The following is a 19,747-nucleotide window of genomic DNA, read 5'->3' as shown; positions in this document are numbered from 1 at the left end:
TGCTGACTCACAGGGAGATTTGAAGGAGCAGATATTAATGACTTCTCACACACCTTGCCTGAAGTAAAGCTGAAAACTGTTATAATACATCAAGTTGCTCAACCCAATCTCAGCAATAGGTCTGAATTTTGGTCACGACAATGCCATGCACTATGGAGCTTGCTGAGCTGATCTAGTTAAATCTTACAATTTCCTCTAGATTCAATCACCTACTTCATGTCAAAGTTCAATTGCCTCAATTAGGACTTCAAAAAGTCTTACACTTTTTGTCACCAGTTGGATCTAAAGCCAACTCAAGAAGCTCACTGATTGGTAGTGTCCTGGGACAGATCCCAAAAAATTTTAAAGAATGGGAGAAAAGAGAATTGTCAGGATGACTGACTTGAATAAATTGGAATCCATCCTGCATATTCTAGGCTTCTCCTACCCATTTGCCTTGTTACCTGTCTACTTTCTCTGAAACAATTACTTACCTCGTTAATTTCAGATTATTTTGTTCTTAAATTGCAGCACACCAGCATTTTCTTTGTAATATCTCAGCTGTCTTTGCATTTCACCTCCTGTCTCACCAGTTGGGAGGGAGGGGGGGAGATGCAGGATGAGGCAGATGAAGCTAAGAGCATGCTAGAATGCATGTTAGAATGCTCATACTTTTATGGTGAATGCTTTAATTGTCATATCTGAAATTTTCTTACAGGATGGAGCTAATAATAAAATTTAAATATGTATCTGGTGTTCTTATACTGAAGAAGGGTTTGCATTCACAAAAAAAATGGTAACAGGGATAAAAATAACTGTATTGAAAAAATGAAAGCCTAAAATTAAATGAAGCATTGATGCATTTTGGATCTTCTAGCTTCAGCATCTTTAAAGCGATTGTCCACTTGCTTGCATGCTTAGCTTTGCGGTTTATGTAATTCACCACTTTTAATTTAAAGCAAGAAGAGAAAATACCAGCGAAATAGGAGCCATGGTTAACAAAGGCCTAATGTTTCTGTAGTCTGAGTACTTGTCTAATTTGTTAAATTACTGTACAACAGACCTTCCAACTAATGCATTGTAATTAGAATGACAGTAAAAAAAAAGGGTTTTTTCCTTGTGTTTGACAATCACTTTAAATGATTTGCTGATGAGGGATCCTGTCTGAAATGCTATACTTCACACAAAGTACTGCATATAAACAGATCTCTGTATTTGAAAGACATTGCACCACTATAATTCTGTTTTCAGAATGGATAAATTTGTTTTGTCCATCATATTTTAGCTTTAATTCATTTAGTACAAAATGAACCTTCCTCACTTGGCAGACACTCGTACTTCATCTTAATTTGGCTACTTTATAAAGCTTTTGTTGATTTTACTTCTAATACTTTGCTTTCTTTTCATGGAGAAAGATTGTAATTCATATTTACTTCACACAGGACATAAAGTAGCACTGTAATAAGAAGCATTTGTAATATACTTGACTGAAAACTATAAAATGTGTATGATAAATCCATATGAAACAATATTCATTATTCAGTAAATATTGGCCCATATTTTTCCAGATGGATAATAGCCTTAAGCTATTAAAAACCTGTTCTGACTAGCATTGTATATGTGACATTTTAATACTGACTTAGGCCTGCTATTAATGTAAAAACTAGAAAATAGAAATGCAGCGAATGGAACATGAAATTGTAATTTTATTTTGTAAAAAAGCAAAAAAAACCCACAGAGGTTAAGCAATCTCCATCTTGGGAGGCATGAAAACTTAGACATGACTGTAAGGAACATGGTCTGATATTGAAGTTGCATCCAATTTATGACTTGAGTAGACCAGTGGACCAGATGATCACCAGAGATCCTTTCTCGCCTCAGTTATTCTGTGCTTACATGACTCTGCATTAATGTATCTCAAATATCCATCAGAGTAGATGGAATTACAGAAGCAATATGATAGAAGGCAAGTAAGGATGCAATTTATGTACTGGTAATGAGCATGTCACTCTGTCAGTGGAGTAAACCATGTCTTCTGGTGATGTAGCCTAATCTTGTAGGTACTGTTAAGAACGTGCCTGGATTGAATTGAAGGAAACATCAGGTTAGTTAAATGTTGAAGTGATTGCATAAATCATGTAAAAATTAGAAATTCCTTAGAATCATTGTTTGTAATTTTGCTTTGACATCTAAAGACCTACAACACATTAAGGAAACCTCAGTTTTGAATATATGTATTACCTGCTCCTCCTGTAAATCTTGACCATCCACTAACAGTGCCTAAGTAATGATTTTCCTAAAAACATAGAGACTGAAACCCCTTCAGATTGAGATAAATATTATAAAATCAACTCATACACAAAAAAGTATCTATAAAAACTATAAATAGTAAGGAATGGAATAAATTGACAAAGGGTCAGATCTGAAGTATAACAGATGTGAATTTTACAGGCCTAAGTACAACATTGCACTTCAGTATTAAGTAACACAGATATTTTCATTAGATGCAATAAATTTTAATGCACAGTTTAATAGCTGACACTGCCTTATTCTGGTCCATCATGACAGTGGTGGGACAAAGGTGCAAAGAAGCACGTGAGATAGTGAGGAGAATGCTGCACAACCTCCTTCTCATGTTTCCATCGTGCAGTTCTGCTGTCATTCCTCTCTTTTGCCTTACGTACTCTCCCCTCCTTGTGCATCACAGCTCTTCATCTCTTGTCACTGGTAGTGACCAGCAGTCTGAGACCCACAGTGCACAATTGGCAACAACTTCTTGAGCTCTTCCAAGACATCCATGCCTTTCTTCTGCCACGCTACAGCTCTGCACAACAACTACATGGACATTTGTATATTATTTGCTATGCTGGTTGTGTAGATCAGTGCTGCAGAGCTCTGCCAATTCAGATTTCAACAACAAATATAAGCACCTGTCATTCTATTTGCTGGCCCAAGCTGAAAGTGCAGGAATGTTGGTGCAGACTCTGCAGCAGCAGGTGTGTCTCTGCCATGTATGTCCATACAGCCTGATGGCATCCTTATATAAGTGCTAGTCATGCTGTTCCATAGGTCTTTTATTATGGATGCCCTGTGTGCCTGCCAAAGACCACACAGGCTTCCAGATGCAGAAACTCATCTATCAGTGTAGGCATGGTCCGTCAGGATGTTTCTGAAATGCGTGAATTTACAAACAGTAGACAGTTCACCTCCAGCTGTGGTTCTGGCGAGCACTAGCAAAGCTTTTTGTTTCCTGGAGCTGACCAGCTAATTGACACACACTCTTAGTTTCTCTCTTGTTTACGGCTTATTCAAACCAAGCTACAGAAAAATAAAAACCTCACCTGCAGCTGGGAGTCCTCCTTAGGATTCATCACCAGTGCAGATTATTGTGGGAAAAAAAAATCACAGATGTTTGTTTGGCAACAGCTCTAAGTCTAGAAAGCTTGAGCAGTTTCCCAGCAGGCAGGAAAGATTCCAAAACTTACTTGGAGCTGTGGTTACACTGCCCTGTCCAATACATTTGAGTAGAACAACCTGAATAAGATTAGTCCAGAACTGTTTCCAAGTTTCTTTCTATTTAAGGCGAGGAAATGTTTGGCTAGGGCTCAGTCGATCCTGACTGCAGTGACTAAGCACCTTAAGAAGTTCTCAGGAAAGCTAAGCGTGCTTCTTAGACTTCAAAGTCTGGATTGACTGACTTTCAAAAGCTTTAGTGCTGTTAGAGGCCAAGCAGGGATCTTGAGGTCGCTTCTGATGATCCATTTCTCATATATGCTGAGTATTGCAATAATTACCAAAAAATTTGCAGGGTGTGCAAATCCCCTGCAGCCTTCTCTGGACACAACCAGTAACACTTTTGGGGCTTATGTACAAATTAATGACAAACACCATATATGGACCTTTCACTTCATTATCTACCCTCTTCTCTTGATTATTCCAACAAATTTTAGAATACACTATAATTGGGTGGGCTTTTATTCATTCTGGCTCATGCGGGACTGCAATCACTCCTTTCTTCTTCAAGGTAACACTGGTGATATATCACCCCACAAAAACCACCAACCAACCCCCTCAAAAACCAACCAAGAAGGCTCATAAGTACAGTGATAACTGCACCCTACAGTCATCTGTGAAGTTATTGTGAATACCTTGAGGCAAAAGACCCAACAAGTCTGACCTACACTAACTGATAGTCTGTGGGCACAGATATGCAGAACACTTCATGCCCCATTGTCTCAGATACCTATTAGGAACAGTGGCTGTTCATGTGGTATCTGTAGAATATCAATCAAGAAATGAGCAAGTGATTCCCTCTCTCATTTTCTAGGAGCCTTAGATAACAAGACCAGTAAGAAATGACAGGCAAAGAAAACATAAGCCATGCGGATTCATTTGATGGCGACAGCACTGCTGGGGCCTAAGAAACTTGTGAACATTTAACATTGGCTCTGTCCCAGCTGGACCCTGTCACAGTTGAGTACAACAACATTGCACACTAGTTGGGTCTCACTGCTTCTTGTCCAGCTGTGCAAGATACTGGGCTTTGAACTGGGGTATAAAACTGGCAAGTGATTTCTGACACTGGAGGCCGGAAGGTCTGAGGGGGCAGCATGAAGGAAGTTAAGCAGAATGGTCTTGTTTGTAAAACAGGATGTGGTTATTGTGTAAGTGCTGGAGGGCCCAAAGAAGCTCTCAAATACAGCACCTAAATTCTGAGAGATAAAGAGGGTATTTACTGAACTATAATATTAAAAGGCCTTTTACTGTTCCAACTGATGTCCCAGTGAACCCAACAATTTTTTTCACTAATTTGCTGGACAAAATTTTTTGAAATATTTTCACAGGAAGAGCTGCAGTCCCAGAGAACATTGATTCCTTGAGTGGCATTAACCTGAAAGCATGAGGAAGAGGAACTCATGTTGGTCCAACCAAGTGTATATTGTATCACTTAATGTTTGCATGTATCGATACAAGGTTGCAAAAATGAATGAGGTGCTCCTCTCAGGCACTAATGTAAGCTGAAAATCAAATCCAATATTTCTTCTAAAATGTACAGTACAAATAAAGAATGCATTCATAGACCAAATATACAGAAAGTAAGAAAAAGAAAGAGACTGCAGTATGCAAAAAGAGAGCTTTTAATGTCTTTTAATTTGTCACCCAGTTTTGAGGGGGTTGTTGCTGTGATTAATATTCCTATTAAAAAAATCAGGTTAGTTGTACTATCGAAGTTGTATCTAGGAGTGTTTGCAGAGCCTGGCCTAAAACACACTGAACAGAAGGTCTCAAAGGGACTATACCTTACATTCTTAAAGTTATACGTGTACCTGTCTTTACCTGTAACAGCTTATATTTACCATTCAAACATGGCCAAGTTCTACCAGCTTCCTTCCCAGTTCAGTGTGTTATAATAAAGATGTGTGAATAGATGGGAAAATAGACATTACTTCTGTAACTTATACACAGTTAGCTAAAATATCTTACAGATAATTATCATATCATTATATTCATCTCTTAAAATTAAGTTGATTCTCACATCAGATATTTACTGAACCTCATTTAAATTTACTTCTTTCTTTTTCCTAGGACTTTTGTCATCTTTGGAAGCATTCTTTCACATTTTACCAAGATGATTTTAGGAAATGTCCAACATTTCTGTCCCAGTAATGCAAGGAACAGCTCTGTAAGTTCACTTTGCAAGAATATGTGAACTGCCTTGGTTTCTTTCAAATGCCTGTACCTCATATACCTGCTGGCAATACAGCTGTAAATTAACAAGAACTTACATGTCTAAGAAGAGTTTGTGGGATTTTTTACTTCTGAGGTTATGAAGATGGCTGCATCGTAGCAAAACCACTGCATTCGGGTTATGCCCATCCCTCAGTGCACTACGGCACTGGACACTAGGCTAACACAGCGTGCCGGGCCTCAGGCTGGAAACACCACCTGAAAGGACCATTTTCCAGCCTGCAGAGTCTTCTACTGCTAAGGCGTTCATGCTGAGGCTAGGAAATGTGAGCCAGCGTCCTGACTCACATCTCTACAAGTTTTCCCTCCAAAAGGGATTGATCAGTTAATTTTAGCTGAAAAGAAGTTCAATAACGTGTCACAAATAATTATGACCTTCATGAATAAAGAAACATGACTAAGACGGAATAATATCTACTGCCTGACCACTGACTATCCCAAACTGCAAGCTCGCAGTAAAAGTAAAAGCAAATACAGAATACACTACAACAGTGGCTATCAGAACGAAACGCTTGGCTCTGTGCCGCCTGTTTAAATTGGTTTTGCAGCCGTAAAAAAGAATGGAAGCACCTTCGTAACCCCGGCGCTCGCCTTGCGATGGCAGAGCTGGCCGCGACTCCGCCGGGCGGTGTTGGGCAGCTTTTCCGCAGCCTCTGCCCAGCGGCACAGCGAGCGCTCCGGGCCGTGCCCGCGGAGCCAGCAGGGCGCTCGGGGTGAGCGGTACAGGGGGAATCGCGCCGCTCCTCCGGGCGCGCCCGCAGCCCCGCCGCCGCTCCGCGCTGTCCCCGCTCCGGCGGCCGCCCTGCCCGGCCCGGCCCCACCGCGGGATCGGCCGGCTCCGGCTCCGGGCCAGCCCCGCCGCCCGGGACGGGGATCTCCCGCGGGACGCCACGCGCGGGGCCCGGCTCCGCCGCAGCCGCCGAGCGCCTCCAGCGCCGCGCCGGCGGCAGGGACGGCGCTGACAGCGCTGCCCGCGGCAGCCTCTGCCCGCCGCCACCTGTTACCTGCCGCCGCTCCGCCCCGCCGGAGCACAGCGCTCGGCCCGGCCGCCCCGCCGCGCCCCGCACGCCGCCCCGGCCCCCGCACGGCGCGGGGGGAGCGGCTCCGCCACATCCGGGCGCCGCCGCTCTCAGCGCGCATGAGCGGCCGCCCCGCCGCTACCGGGCCGGGAGCCGCGGTACCGCCGCCGCCGCTCCTCCTCCCCGGGGCGCTGCGCTCCGCGTTGTCAGGCAAGGGGGAGCGACCGAGAGGCGGGGGAGGCTCCCTCCGCGGCAGGAGGAGGAGGAGGAGGAGGATGGTTGTGGGGGCGGGCGGCGGCAGGCGCTGGCAGCAGCCGGGAGAAGCCCCGCTGGTGACTGGCTGGCGGCACACGCAGCTCTGAGGAGGAGGAGGAGGAGGAGGAGGAGGAGGAGGAGGCGGAGGGTGCCGAGCCGAGCCGAGCCGCGGGGGGAGAGGCTGCGGCGGCGGGAGGGGAGCGGCACACGCGCGCACGCACGCGGACGGGTGACAGTGGCGGGGGCCGTGCGGGGGGCGCGGAGCTCCGCGGGGCGGCGAGGCGAGACGCGGCAGCCCGCACAGCCCCGGCGGCAGCGGGAGGGAGGGAGGGAGGGAGGGAGGGGCGGCCGGGGCGGGGCCGGCTGGGCCCGGGGCGAGCCGCGTTCCCCGGCGGGCAGGGCGCGGGGCGGCCGCGGGCGGCGAGCGTGGGACCGGCGGTGGCGGCGCTCGGGGGGCTGACCGACTCCTGTTTGCTTGGCTCCAGTCTCCGTCTGCGAGCCCGCGGGCCCCGATGAGAAGCGCCGCTGCGCTGCCGGACTGACGCCTCGCCGCCCTCGCCGCGGACGAGGAGGAGCGCGGCGCCCCCGGCCGCGGCCGCCCCTGCACCGCCCTCCCGGCGGGGGCTCGTCTGCCGCCTGCGGGGCGGGCGGCGCGGCCGTGACAGCGCGGCGGCGGCGGGGCCGGGGCAGCGGGAGCGCCGCCGCCGAGGACCATGAGGAAATTTAACATCAGGAAGGTGCTGGACGGCCTGACGGCGGTCTCTGCCGTCGCCTCGGCGTCGTCCGCCGCGCAGCAGCAGCAGGCGGGGAACCGGGAGACCGAGATCCAGGAGACGCTCCAGTCCGAGCACTTCCAGCTCTGCAAGGTGAATGAATGCTGCAGCCCCGAGCCGGCGGGCGGCCGGGGAAGGGGGCGCGCCGCCGCGATGGGCGCTGCGGGCTTTGCTCCTCCGTGCCGACCTCGCCGAGCCTGCCCGCCGCTCCTGTTTACTTGTTTGGATTGATTATTTTCGGGGGCGAAGACGGGAAGAGAGCGGTGGGTGTAGCTGTACAGGTCTTGCTGGATTTCTTTAGTCATCTTTCTTGGAGAGTTTCGGGGTTTGTCGTCGTCTAGGCTCTTTCATGCGAGTAACCCTGACAGTGTTCACTAGGGCTTCGTAGAAAGAGTTGGATGGATGGGGGGAGGAGTGATACTTAGCTGTGGTGCAGATCTGATCATCGCGGCGTTTGAGCAGAAGCCTCTGCTGATGGGCCCGAAGGACAGGGACTCTGTCCCTCTGCATTATTTGGAAATCATTTATCCTGTTCCTTTATGCCTGAAAAAGGCTTTCGATGTTTGTGGTGGTGGTTTCACTGCAGTGTGTTGCCAAGTTGGTGATGCTGCTATTGCAAATCCTATCTAGAAACGAAGTTCCCGTTTATTTATTTGCTTGTTTTTTTGTAGGGTAGGATAACTGCAGCTTGTGTCTGCACGGTTCAGAAAATGATGCAGCGAATTAACCAGCAGCTGTATCAAGAGGAATAAAAGCTGATTGGAATATCAATAGTCATTTTTATCTTTGCGGTGCACTCATGGCGTAACTTGACATGGATGAGCTTGTTTGTGGACTCTCCTCGGTTTTTTGTGTATTGCAGGCATTTCTGCTGCCTTCAGGAGCTGCTCAGGAAGAATGTGGAGAGGAGCAGAGCTGTTGCCAGTTAGACTTTATTCAGTTGTGAAATGCAGAAAGTTGTGGGATATGCCTGCAACTTCAGTGAAGTACAAGGACTATACCAGAAGCTTGCTGTGCATTTATGAGGTCATGAAACACCTCTGCTTTAAACTAAAGCCTTAGAAATGGAAAAGCTGGCATTTGTATGGCTTAGGATGCGAGCATTTAGAGTGGAAGTAAGAGTAGGTGACACTTGTATTATGTTTTCAGTTCTGATTAATTGCAGCCTGAGAAGTTTTAATGGAGTTATTGCTTGGTCAATTACCAACTTAGTCTTGGCTAACCAAAAAAGCTAAATGTGCCAATAGCTCCATATTAACAAAGAATCCCATGGTTGAGGGGGTTTGACTTTGTTCATTGAAGTATTTTTTTGTTTGGTCAATTCAGGGACTGCTTTTTCTATTTGAGGGAAGTAGAGGATGAGAGATTGATTCTGTCAAGCTCAAGTTGCTATTTTTTTTTTCTTTACTGAGCTGAGAGAGGTTGCACTGTCATGTTGGGTCTGTTGGATTGAAATTGAAGTGATTCTCAGAAAAGCAAGTCAAGTAGTTTATAATAGTTCTGATGATGTCTGGCTTTGTTGTCAAACTTGCTAGGAACATCTCAGATTTTAATAGTTTAATGTCTTTGTTAGAGCTGAAAATAAGATTACTCAGGGAATGAGGTCGATGAGAAAATGAAATGCTGAGTTGATACAGTCTTTATACAGAAGAAATGTAAGATTCAAATTAAGTTTTAGAAAGTCTGACTGTCTCTTGATGCTTGAAGATGAATGAGTAATTATGACTATAAAATCTTTTGTGACTGGTTCGTGTAAGGCAGGTGATTTTCTCAGTCTATGATCAAATTGCTTTGTAGTTCCTTTTAAAATTGTGATTAACATTGAATCCTCTTCTCTAACATACAGTCTTGATTCTGTTTGTTTTTGGTATCCTGCTTGGCCCATTGTTACTGCGCTGCTCTGACTTGTCAGACTGTACGCCACGGTTTCCCCTACCAACCTTCAGCCTTGGCATTTGATCCGGTTCAGAAAATACTGGCCATTGGGACTCAGACTGGAGCACTAAGGCTGTATCCTTTTGTGTTCTGAAGTGGATTTAGTGCACCTCACACAGGTGATGTCTTGATTCAGCTGCTGGAGCCATTCAGAAGTCTGGTGGGAGCCAGGTATGCAGGAGGGGAGTGAAGCAGCAAGCTCTCTTTGCTGTTGGTGGGTGGCTTGGTTGTTCTTTGTGTCAGTTTAAGTTGTGTAAATCATGTGAGGTACGGCTGCTCAGTTGCCATTATCTCAAGGTAATAGATAAATTTTGTAGAGGGTTACTAGTGTGCTGACAATTTACAGCAGCTGACTGCAACTCTAAAGAGAGACGTGGGCTGAGCTCTCTTGTGTTGTTCTGCTCTATCCTCTGGGGTTGAAACATTCTGTGCTGCTTGGTGAGGTGATGTTTGTTTGGTTGGGGTTTTTTTGTAGGGTTTTTGGTTGGGCTTTTTTTGGGTGGTGGGCTTGTTCTTAAGATAAACCTTGTAATGCTCTAGTGACCTGCTACTACTTCTGTGTTGCCAAATGAGGGTTTCAAGTGGGGGCAGTAAAAGGTAAAGGGATTGTATCTTGCTAAAAGCTTCCGAGTGACAGGGAGAAGTGGAATGAATTTGTGAAGTAAAGCACTAGTAACCCTGCTTCTTTTTGTTCACTAAAAAGTGAACTACCCATATGTTTATAGCCATATGGTACCACAGCCATATGCTACTATCCAAGCCATGTAACAACATATGTGTTTAAACTTTTACTTTTAAGAGAAGTGTCCTGTAGAGTCTTTAATCCACACTGCTGATGTCAGAACCTTTACTTGTCAGCATAAGAAAATGAATGGAATTCTTTGTTGTCCTGAAATATCCTGATTTGTAAACATTATGGGGAAGGCTTAGGCCATCTTGCTAGAGAAATTGATTTAGTCCTCTTTAAATTGTAGGTAAATCTAACAATTTCCTTTGGTGTTTATATTAGTCTTCAAGTAGACCTTTTTTGTTTCTTTCTGGTGTATCACTACCCTGTCTATAAGGTTAATTGCCATAAGGGGGTTGATTTTTAAAAGTTGAGAAACTAGAACTGAAAAACTAGATTTCTATTATGAACTCTCCAGATTTCTTAACTCAAGAGCAAGAGGATAGGGGTAATAATGCAATGTTCTTAATGCTATATTTGAAACTACACTTAATTTAATAAATTTTCTTTTTTAAGAGGTTATAAAGTTGACTTAAATGAAAAGTGAACTCTGTGTGGGTGGTGTTAATTACTCTCATACTGGTAGAATAGATGAGAAAGCAAAGAGATATAGAAGTTAGAAGTTGGTTTGGAGGCAAAGAAGAGATCAAAATGTTTAGAGCTTACTCACCTGTAATTTTGGGCAACATGATGTTGCAGTTTGGGTAATGATGACTCAACAAAACCTGTTTCTGGGCACTCATCCATGGCTACACACACCTGTGAATTCTTGGAGTAGGAATTGCTTTCTAAATAATTGAGAGAGGTATTGCAATATTGTTTGGGAAGAAAGCATTACTGTGAGAAAATGACAGAAAATGTGTTTTCTAAAGGAGGAGAAGAAGTTTCATGCAGAGACTGAAATGTTAGTGCTCCTCTAACTTGATGAAGATAAATATGCTTCTTAGTACTTTGATACAGCTCTTGATTCTTGGAAGAGCTGGTTAAAAGCCCTCAGCTGACAGAGTAGCCCTGTAACCAGACAGCACTGCAGGATTTGCATCTCCTGTGATTACCTCCTCATTGTGATGGAGGAATGCAGGCAGAAGGAATAGACTCAGACATATTCCCAATGTAAAAGCAGCTTCTTGCTTTCTGCTGGTTTGAGAAGAATGGGTCAGAGTGAGGCTTGCAAGAAGTGCTTATTTCATTCTGTTGCTCAAAGACAGAGCCAACCCTCAGGATGCTCTGCTGCTAAGGTTTTTATGAATAATAAATTATGTGCAAGGGTTCATTAAAGTGGGATCCACTTACTCTTTAAAGCTGCAAAAGTGGTTTTAATTGAAATGAGGTGTGGACTAGAAAGACTGAGTGTCAGTAAAATGTTATTCATTGAAAAATCATAAAAGTGCAATAGAAGGCAGTCCTAATTTTCTTCTGTGTTCATGTTGTGAGAGTATAGAAGTGAAGGAATGATAATGCTTCTTTTGTTGCCTACCAGCAAATGGGAGGTGGGTATAAGTTTTTTCCTTATGTCTTCAAGTATAGGTACATCTTTTAATGCTTTCTTTTGCAAGTAGTCTGAGTAATGGAGAAACAAGTTTGGGGGTTTTTTTGGAAAGGGTATTAAAAGCAAAATATTCTTAAATCAAGGAGCAAGAACCTGTTTGAGATGCCATTAATATATGAGGAAAATAATGTTACAGTCCTGATTTGGCTTTGGACTATTTATCAGACTCTTTCCAGAGATTCTCTGTATTTGATCAGTCTTCAAATTGGGTGTTTTAAATTCCGAACCAGTATTGTTCAGAGCAGGTTAATGTGAGGAGTTTTCTAAATCACACTCTTATTCTTCTTTATGAGGCCTCTGTAACCACTACTGGAAGAACAGAGTGACTTCTTATACACAAGTGCTAAATGTTTGCAGTACTGTTAAAATTATTTAAAAATAGAACTGAAGCTTTTTCTGAAGAATCAAAATCTGTGGTTACAAGTATACTGCCAGTTAAATGACGTTGTCTTTTTTATGGATAAATATACTGAACATCAACACTGTATTGAATTCTCTAAATCCACAAATTGTAAAAATGAAAGTGCCTAAATTATGAGTGTCATGTTGCACTAATGGGATTAGAAGTGGAATTGCTACTCTGTTAATATTTTTTGCCTCTAGGCTGGATGGGTGTAGTTGGTAACATAGTATGCCAGAGGGGCAACTTTGCCATTCTACGCCCCTAAGCAGCAGTTGGTTGTAGATCGTGCAATTTCAAGTCCATAAAAATACTAGGAAGAGACTGCTTTTAAAATGTAAAACTTTAACCTTATGAGTCATGAAAGGTAGTTTGGGATTATTCACGGATGTAACTTGAGCAGTATATCCCTTGCATTCATTTTAAAAAACTTGATTAGTTACTAAGAAACATTTCTAACTCTTGTTTAGCTAGGAGATTTAAAACCAAGATTTTTGGAGGCAGACAGATCCTTAATTAGACAAGTATTTCCCTACCCCAAAAATAACAGTTTTAGCTATTAACAGCAAAAGTTCTGTTCTGTTCTCACCTATGAACATCAACATGGTTACTTTACTGTGTATAAGGAAAAGTACAAAGTGAGTAGCTTAGTAGAGTAGAAACCTTGAGCAGCCTCATGTGACTCTCTTCCTGCCACTAGGATCTGTTCAAAACAGTTAAGCTGTTGGACTCTGTTTTTGCTGTTGCAAGGGAAATTGAGGGATGATGTAGATACGTGGGCAGAAGCACTGTGCTGAGTGACATGAAATCTCAAATCTCACGAGTACTGGCACTCACCTGGTCACATGCTGGTCCAGTTGTTCCTCTGAGTTTGTGGTGTGGCTGGAGGATGCTTGTTCCAGCTGTTTGAGGTGTGTGAGTCTTGGCTGGTGGCCTGCTTCCTGCGTGGCAATTCTGCCTCAGGCTTCCTCTCCTCTGTGCTGGATTTTTTGGATGTGATCCCCACAGGGAACACTTGTGCTCACTATTGATTTCAACTGCTATGGTCAGCACAAGCTGCTGGTGGCCTCTGTTGTCACATCAGGTCAGCATCTTTGGTTTTCTCCATACTTGGAGGGGTTTAGCTGCTGCTACCAGGGTGGCTTTCACCTTTTGATCCACTGTCACAACATGTGAGATATCAAGTAGTTAAAAATTCCTCTGTGCTTTGCTTCTTTTCTGTGCATACCTGAACCATTAGAGTATGACATACAATCCTTGGTCTTAAGAAAGTTTTGTGCATAATTGGCTGTGCGTTGTTTTCCCAGCAGGTATCAAAACCTTCTAATGAGCTAGAGTTCAGTTTATCTGCTCAAGGTTTAACTTGGTGTAATCAGTTAGACTTTACCCCGTGACGTCCTGACAGTGCTCAGTGCCATAAGTAACAGCCCTGCTCCTGTGCTCTTCATTGCTGTTGCTCTTCTATTCAGAAGGCCCTCTGGAAGCCCAGTGTGATCTGAGCAGGGGGGTGTGTAAACTCTGAAGAGGATAGAGGAAGATGTAATGAGCTTTTTCAGGATTTTTTTTGCCTTTAAGATGGTGCTTCCTCAGAAGTTTTAAGTCCAGGGCTCTGTACAATTAATAGTCAGCTGAGCTTTTTTATTTGCTTTTATAAGGTAGAATAATCTTTGAAGCTAAAGCAGAAATATTAAAGGAATTCTCCTGGTCCCTGCTGTTAAACTCCATCTTAAACAAGTTTCTTCATTTTTCTGCACTTAAATTTTTCTATAGCAAAACTAGGACAGTATATCAAATTAGATGTTTTGTGATAATCTCCCAACATAAATACAATATCTGCTAGTGGTTTGTGCCTTAAAAATATGCATTTGTAGCATGAAGTTCAGCCTCTTGATAGAGCGAGTTCTAGAAAGGAAGACCATTTTCACTAGAAATAATTGAAAATGAAGGGAATACCTGTAAGAGTAATTATTGTACCTTCCACACAGACCAAATTGTGCCTCTGACTCTTTATTCCCAAGCAGAATAGGTTATCTAATTAAAGTTTGGCTTATTTTTTTTTCCATTTGCAAACCAAGTTCACAGGAAGGGGAAAAAATAGATTGTTCATCATTCCATCATTAAAAACCTGAAGATTCCAATTGTCCTGAATATCAGTATCTGTTAATTTTCCCACAGTCTTTTCAGCACTAAAAGATGCCTTATGTGAGCAAATGGCTGAAGTTTTTATGTGTTTGGAGTGTATAAAGCTTGTTTTCTATGATACCCATTCTCCAGCCTTTTTGAGAACTCACATTTTTTTTCTTGTAATCAAAATAGCTCAAAGCCCTGGGTATGTGGTTCTGTGCAGTCAGTTTCTGATGAAGTGCTTGTTGCAGCATCTGGATAGCTTTGCTGTAGATATATACTACAAAATTCAAGCAATTTGGTAAATTCTCTGAAGCTCTAACAAAACAGCATTTCCAAGTTGTGATGTGATTATAGCCATTAAAATTATTTTTCCTTTGGATCATTCAGACTTTGTAAGGAAGTCTGGCTGATTATGTTCCTTATGGAAATATCAGCTTGAGATATTTGTATGTTGGGGTTTTTGCTTTTTGGGTATTTTTTTATTGAAGTAGTTCTGTACTTGCTCTTCTCTGTAGTAGCTGTACACTGGGAGTAGGACAGTGGCTGGAGTTGTTTAGAGTATGCAAAGATTTCAGCTCTTTAAACAGAGCATCCAACTGATGTTGGCACATCTTCAAGTGAACCCAGATGAAGCTGGGTGATCCTTTCTCACCTAAATCACTCTGTAATACTGTTGATTCTGTGAACACACCAAATTTGAGCTGAACTACTCTTTTGTGGATGGTCAGGGTCTTTTGGCATTTGTACACTGAAGAAAATGGTCTCAGCCCTTGTCACTGGTGTTCTGGACTTTGAATAAATATGCCTGTTTTGGGAGGAGTACTTTGTAAAGCTATTAAAAATATTGCAGCAGTGCCATGTCAGAGACACACTGATTATTTATTATTGCAAAAATGTTTATTGTCTACCTTGCCACTCAGTTCACACAGAGTAGTTCAAACAAGAAGACTGCTTTGCTCAAACCATATGTTAATCTTGTCACATTTCTGTTTCTTTTAACACTACTGCATTTCTTGTCATATCATCCAGCACTTTGTTCACGTGGCTATTGTTATCTTAGTGAAAAATTCCCATCCTCTTAATAAAGAAAACCAGCTACTTTTGGGTATTCTGAAATGAAATAGGGCCAAAATGGCATGGTGAGGCATGTATCACCTGAAAGTGCATGGAATTAAAACAACTGAGTCCTACACAGAGAAAGCTTTGACTAAATTCTTTATAATAAATAGGATGATGTTGTTTTTAAATCTGTGGTTTTACTTGTTGGGAAACTTAGTGTGCTGGTTTTGGCTGGAATAAAGTTAGTTTTCTACACAGTAGCTGGTACAAGGCTGTGTTTTGGTTTTCTGCTGGAAACAGTTGTGATAATGTGGGGATGTTTTCCTTATTGCTGAGCAGGGTTTTTACAGAACCAAGGCCTTTTCTGCTTCTCACCCCACCCTACCAATGAGCAGCCTGGGTGTGCACAAGTAGCTGGGAGGGGACACAGCCCAGGACAGCTGACCCAAGGGATATTCTATGCCATATGGTGTCAATCTCAGGACATAAAGCTGGAAGAAAAAGAGGAAAAGGGTGTTTCAAGTGATGGCATTAGTCTTCCCAAGTCAGTGTTACGCATGAGGGAGTCCTGCTTTCCTGGAGCCAGCTCCAGCCCACCCATGGGAAAAAGTGAATGAATTCCTTGTTTTGCCTTGCTTGTGTGCAGGGTGAGTTTTGCTTTGTCCATTAAACATTCTTTATCTCAAACTGTGAATTTTCTCCCTCTTCCAGTTTTTCTTCCCCATCTCACCAGAGGCAGTGAGCAAGTGTCTGTGTGGAGCCCAGTTGCTAGATGGGGTTAAACTTCAACAATCCTTTATGACACTCAATGTGCAGCTCAAAGGATTTGAGATAATGACAAGTTTGACTGGAATGTGCTAGATTGAATGTATAGCTGTAATTGCTGATTAGCTATTAATTGGCAGGTGCTTGTCAGGAGCCTTGCTTGCCTGACTGTACATGAGTCCAGTGCTCATTAGTGGCTGATTTTTGCTCTCCCTGCTGCTGTGCTGCTTTATCAGCTGGCTGTGCTGTGCCTGGGAGCACTGTGATAACAGCAGCAGGGATGTGCCGGGCTGGCAGCGCCCAGGGACTCGCTGTGTGTCTGTCCTGCTGGCCTGGGCTGGCTGGGGCTGTGCTGGGAACTGCACTCCAAGGGACCCCTGGATGGCTCCACGTGGGAGCAGCTGGATCTGTGTCCGTCAGGACAATCTGGAAGTGGCTGTGGCTGTGTCAGTGCAGCAGCAGGAACCTCTGAAGGGATGGAGCCCAGGGATAAGGCTGTGCTGCAGCAGGTGGATACTGACACATCAGTGCCTGTGGATAAATCCATGCTGGAGCACCTGAAAGCATTTGGCCATCGATAATTCCACATGAGAGCAGGTGCTTCCCTGGAAGGACTGCAGCCATGGGTAAAGCCATGACAGAGCAGGTTTATTCCTGAAGGTGCTGTCAGTAAGGCCATGCTGTAGCAACTGTGGCTGTGGGGAAGCAGCAGGTCTTTCACTGGGAGCATTATTACATACACTATGATTCTACTAATGCAACTTCTAGTAGTAATTCCTTTTGCTCAAGAATACTTGAAGTATAACTGTATTAAAACTCATAATCTAAAAAAAAATTATGATTTAACCTTCACTCTAGGTATTTTTCTGACAGAGCAGAAACTTAATGGATATAGCCTTGGAGCTTCAAACTTGCTGGGTCATGGGGAACGTGGGGAAATAAATATTTGGACAGCAAGCAAGCAAAGTTTGTAAGGCTGCAGGTTGCTGTAGCATTAGCATAGATTGTTTCCTTGTATCACTTTGTTATTTGTGAAACGCTGGGGTGGTATATGGATTGTGCCACCTGATGAGGTTAGGCTAAACTGAAGAGGAAATTGGATGGCTGGAGTCAGACTTAGGCTTTCAGACTTGTGATACACTGCTCAATTCACTTAGATCTTAATTTGGCATTTTACTAGATTTATGCTTTCTTGATCACTGTGGAATGGCTTTTAGAACTGAAGTAGCATTATTGCTGTGGGAAATGACCACTTTTAGTCAAGTCACATCTGGAAGAGTAGAGGCAGCTTAAGATGAGATGTGATAAAGAAAGCATGAAGGCACAAATCAATGTTGCAAACCCTTCCTAACAAAACTTTGTTTGACAGAAATTTTGTAACTGCATTAAACTTCTAATTGTCCAGGTCCTTTTGTTGCACAAAAGTTTCAAAAGACAAAGGTAAGTGTTCTTACACAATAAATTTAAAGTGACTTAAGTTGGCTTATCTATGTAGAAACTCAGTGAGAAACAGACTAAAACCTGCAAATTATTACATTCAATATGAAGATAAACAGAACTGCAGGACCTGGATTTTGGGAACAGTTCGCTTTGCCCTTGATCTCAGCTATCTGCTAATGGTTTTACATTTTGAAAAATATTGGAGTACCTAATAGTTTTGAGAGAGTTAATACTGTGGTAATCTTTAATCTGTTGGGTCTTCCCTCTTCCTCTTCCTGCTCTCAATGTGCCTATCTTAAAGTGCACCATCAAACTTATCATTGGTTTTTTTTGAAAAATTGTGGTTCGTGATCCTGCGAAGTTCATCTCCTTAAGTAGACAAGACTCTGCTTTCCCAGAGATGCAGTTCTTTAACATGTAGTAATTTGTAATTTGTCTGCCAGCCTGAGGAATAGGTGTGTGTTACTTTTGAGGCAAAACTGCATTGCTTACCCACTGCCTGTGTGCTGTCTGCCAGCAGCTTTTGGAGTTCCCTTGTTTTGCTGACCCGTACGTTTCAGTTGTGGTGTTGTAATTGGTGCTTAATGCCAGTCAAGTGTAGCCTCTTAGAATTCCTGATAACTCAGTGACCCCATTCGTGTCAACGCTTCTATCTTAGGCACTTGGTAATTGTGCAGCTTACATGTTTATCAAAGGAAGCACTCTAAGTTACCACCACTGTTGGCTCTCAGTGCAAATACAGGTGAAGTTCTAAAGACATAATTTAAATCTTTGTCAGTGGTATTTGTATCACTGAATTTAGACACATTAAAATAATGAAGGTCTTGGAAACAGCTGAAACAGAAATATTTTGGAAGAGAGGACTGGTAGAGTGGTATAATGCCTTATTTAGTAAATTTCTAAAATATGTAGCAGCTCTCAGCCTCTGGGGACTCATACAGAATCCTGATTCCTTGTGATTTTTACAGTTCCTTTATGAAATTACTTTTTCTGTGGCTGTTTTTGAGTTCTGCGACAATGATGTTCAGTTTAAGGCTGACGCAAACGAGAACCATTTTGTCTTCTCTCCTTTTAAGAAATTCTAAAACTAGCTTTGTGTCAAGATCTGCACAACTGGATGACGTCCTTGGTCTGTGTACTACTTATTTTAACTTATTAGCTTTGTGCAATGATTCAGTGTATTTTGAATGCCTAAGCTTTGCTTAAACAAAAAAATGTAGTTATTGATGGTGCTTGTATTGAGGCAACTCTATCAATTGCTGAATTAAGATTGATTTTTAATACTGTATTAGTAAAAATTTTTTTTGAGTATCAGGAATAGGTCATGCATAGTCTTTCATCCATAGTCTTAGTATTATTAATCCTAAGATTAAGTAGTTCTAATCTTACAGATTTTTACTTGAGAGTTTTGAGATTTTTTTTTTTTTTTATTTTTCAGTTACTTAATGCATCCCTCCCCCTGCTCAAACAGACCCTGCTAGATTACATGATTCAGGATTGTGTCCAGATGGCTTCTTCAAAACATAAACCCAGAAGTTTTTGTAATAATAATGATGCAGATTTTGTAATACTTGAAAAAGGGCAGTCCAAAATGTTGCAGTTTTCCAAATCAATTATTTGATTGCTATTGTACAGAGAGAAGTTTACAGCTTGATAGAAGTAATTAAATGTTACTATATTTGCCAGTTTTGCTAAATGTCTAGGATTTTGTTTTATAAACAACTTAAAAAGGTAGTAACAAACCCTGATTTATGTTTAGGAAACCTGAAGCTTAATTTTCTTCTGGATTTGACATAATAATAGTTCACAGTAAGTCTTTAACCTGTCCTCCTCAAACCACACAGTGCTCTCTCAAGCATTGCTGGTGGAGAGTGGAGGCTAGGTTCTCCACCAAGAAGGCTAAAGATCAAACTCACCCTTTTCTGAGCTGTCTCTCACAGATTGTCCAAGAATTAATTGTTATTTCCTGCT

The 19,747-nt window shown here is 42.7% G+C and overlaps 1 protein-coding gene across 4 annotated transcripts in view; it reads left to right on the top strand.

Moving 5' to 3' along the window:
- The first annotated feature begins 7,660 nt into the window (after positions 1–7,660).
- The window catches only part of STXBP5 (syntaxin binding protein 5), a 104,300-nt gene continuing 92,213 nt past the window's right edge, over positions 7,661–19,747 (top strand). For all 4 annotated transcript variants that reach the window (XM_058019358.1, XM_058019356.1, XM_058019357.1 and 1 more), the window contains exons 1-2: positions 7,661–7,867; positions 9,687–9,784. In XM_058019358.1, the coding sequence (XP_057875341.1) occupies positions 7,715–7,867; positions 9,687–9,784 (251 nt within the window). In that variant the 5' untranslated portion in view covers positions 7,661–7,714. The remainder of the gene's footprint in view (positions 7,868–9,686; positions 9,785–19,747) is intronic.

Source organism: Melospiza georgiana, chromosome 3 (assembly GCF_028018845.1).
Source record: "Melospiza georgiana isolate bMelGeo1 chromosome 3, bMelGeo1.pri, whole genome shotgun sequence".
Taxonomy (NCBI): Eukaryota; Metazoa; Chordata; class Aves; order Passeriformes; family Passerellidae; genus Melospiza; species Melospiza georgiana.
This window is presented reverse-complemented; position numbering and strand designations above follow the sequence as displayed.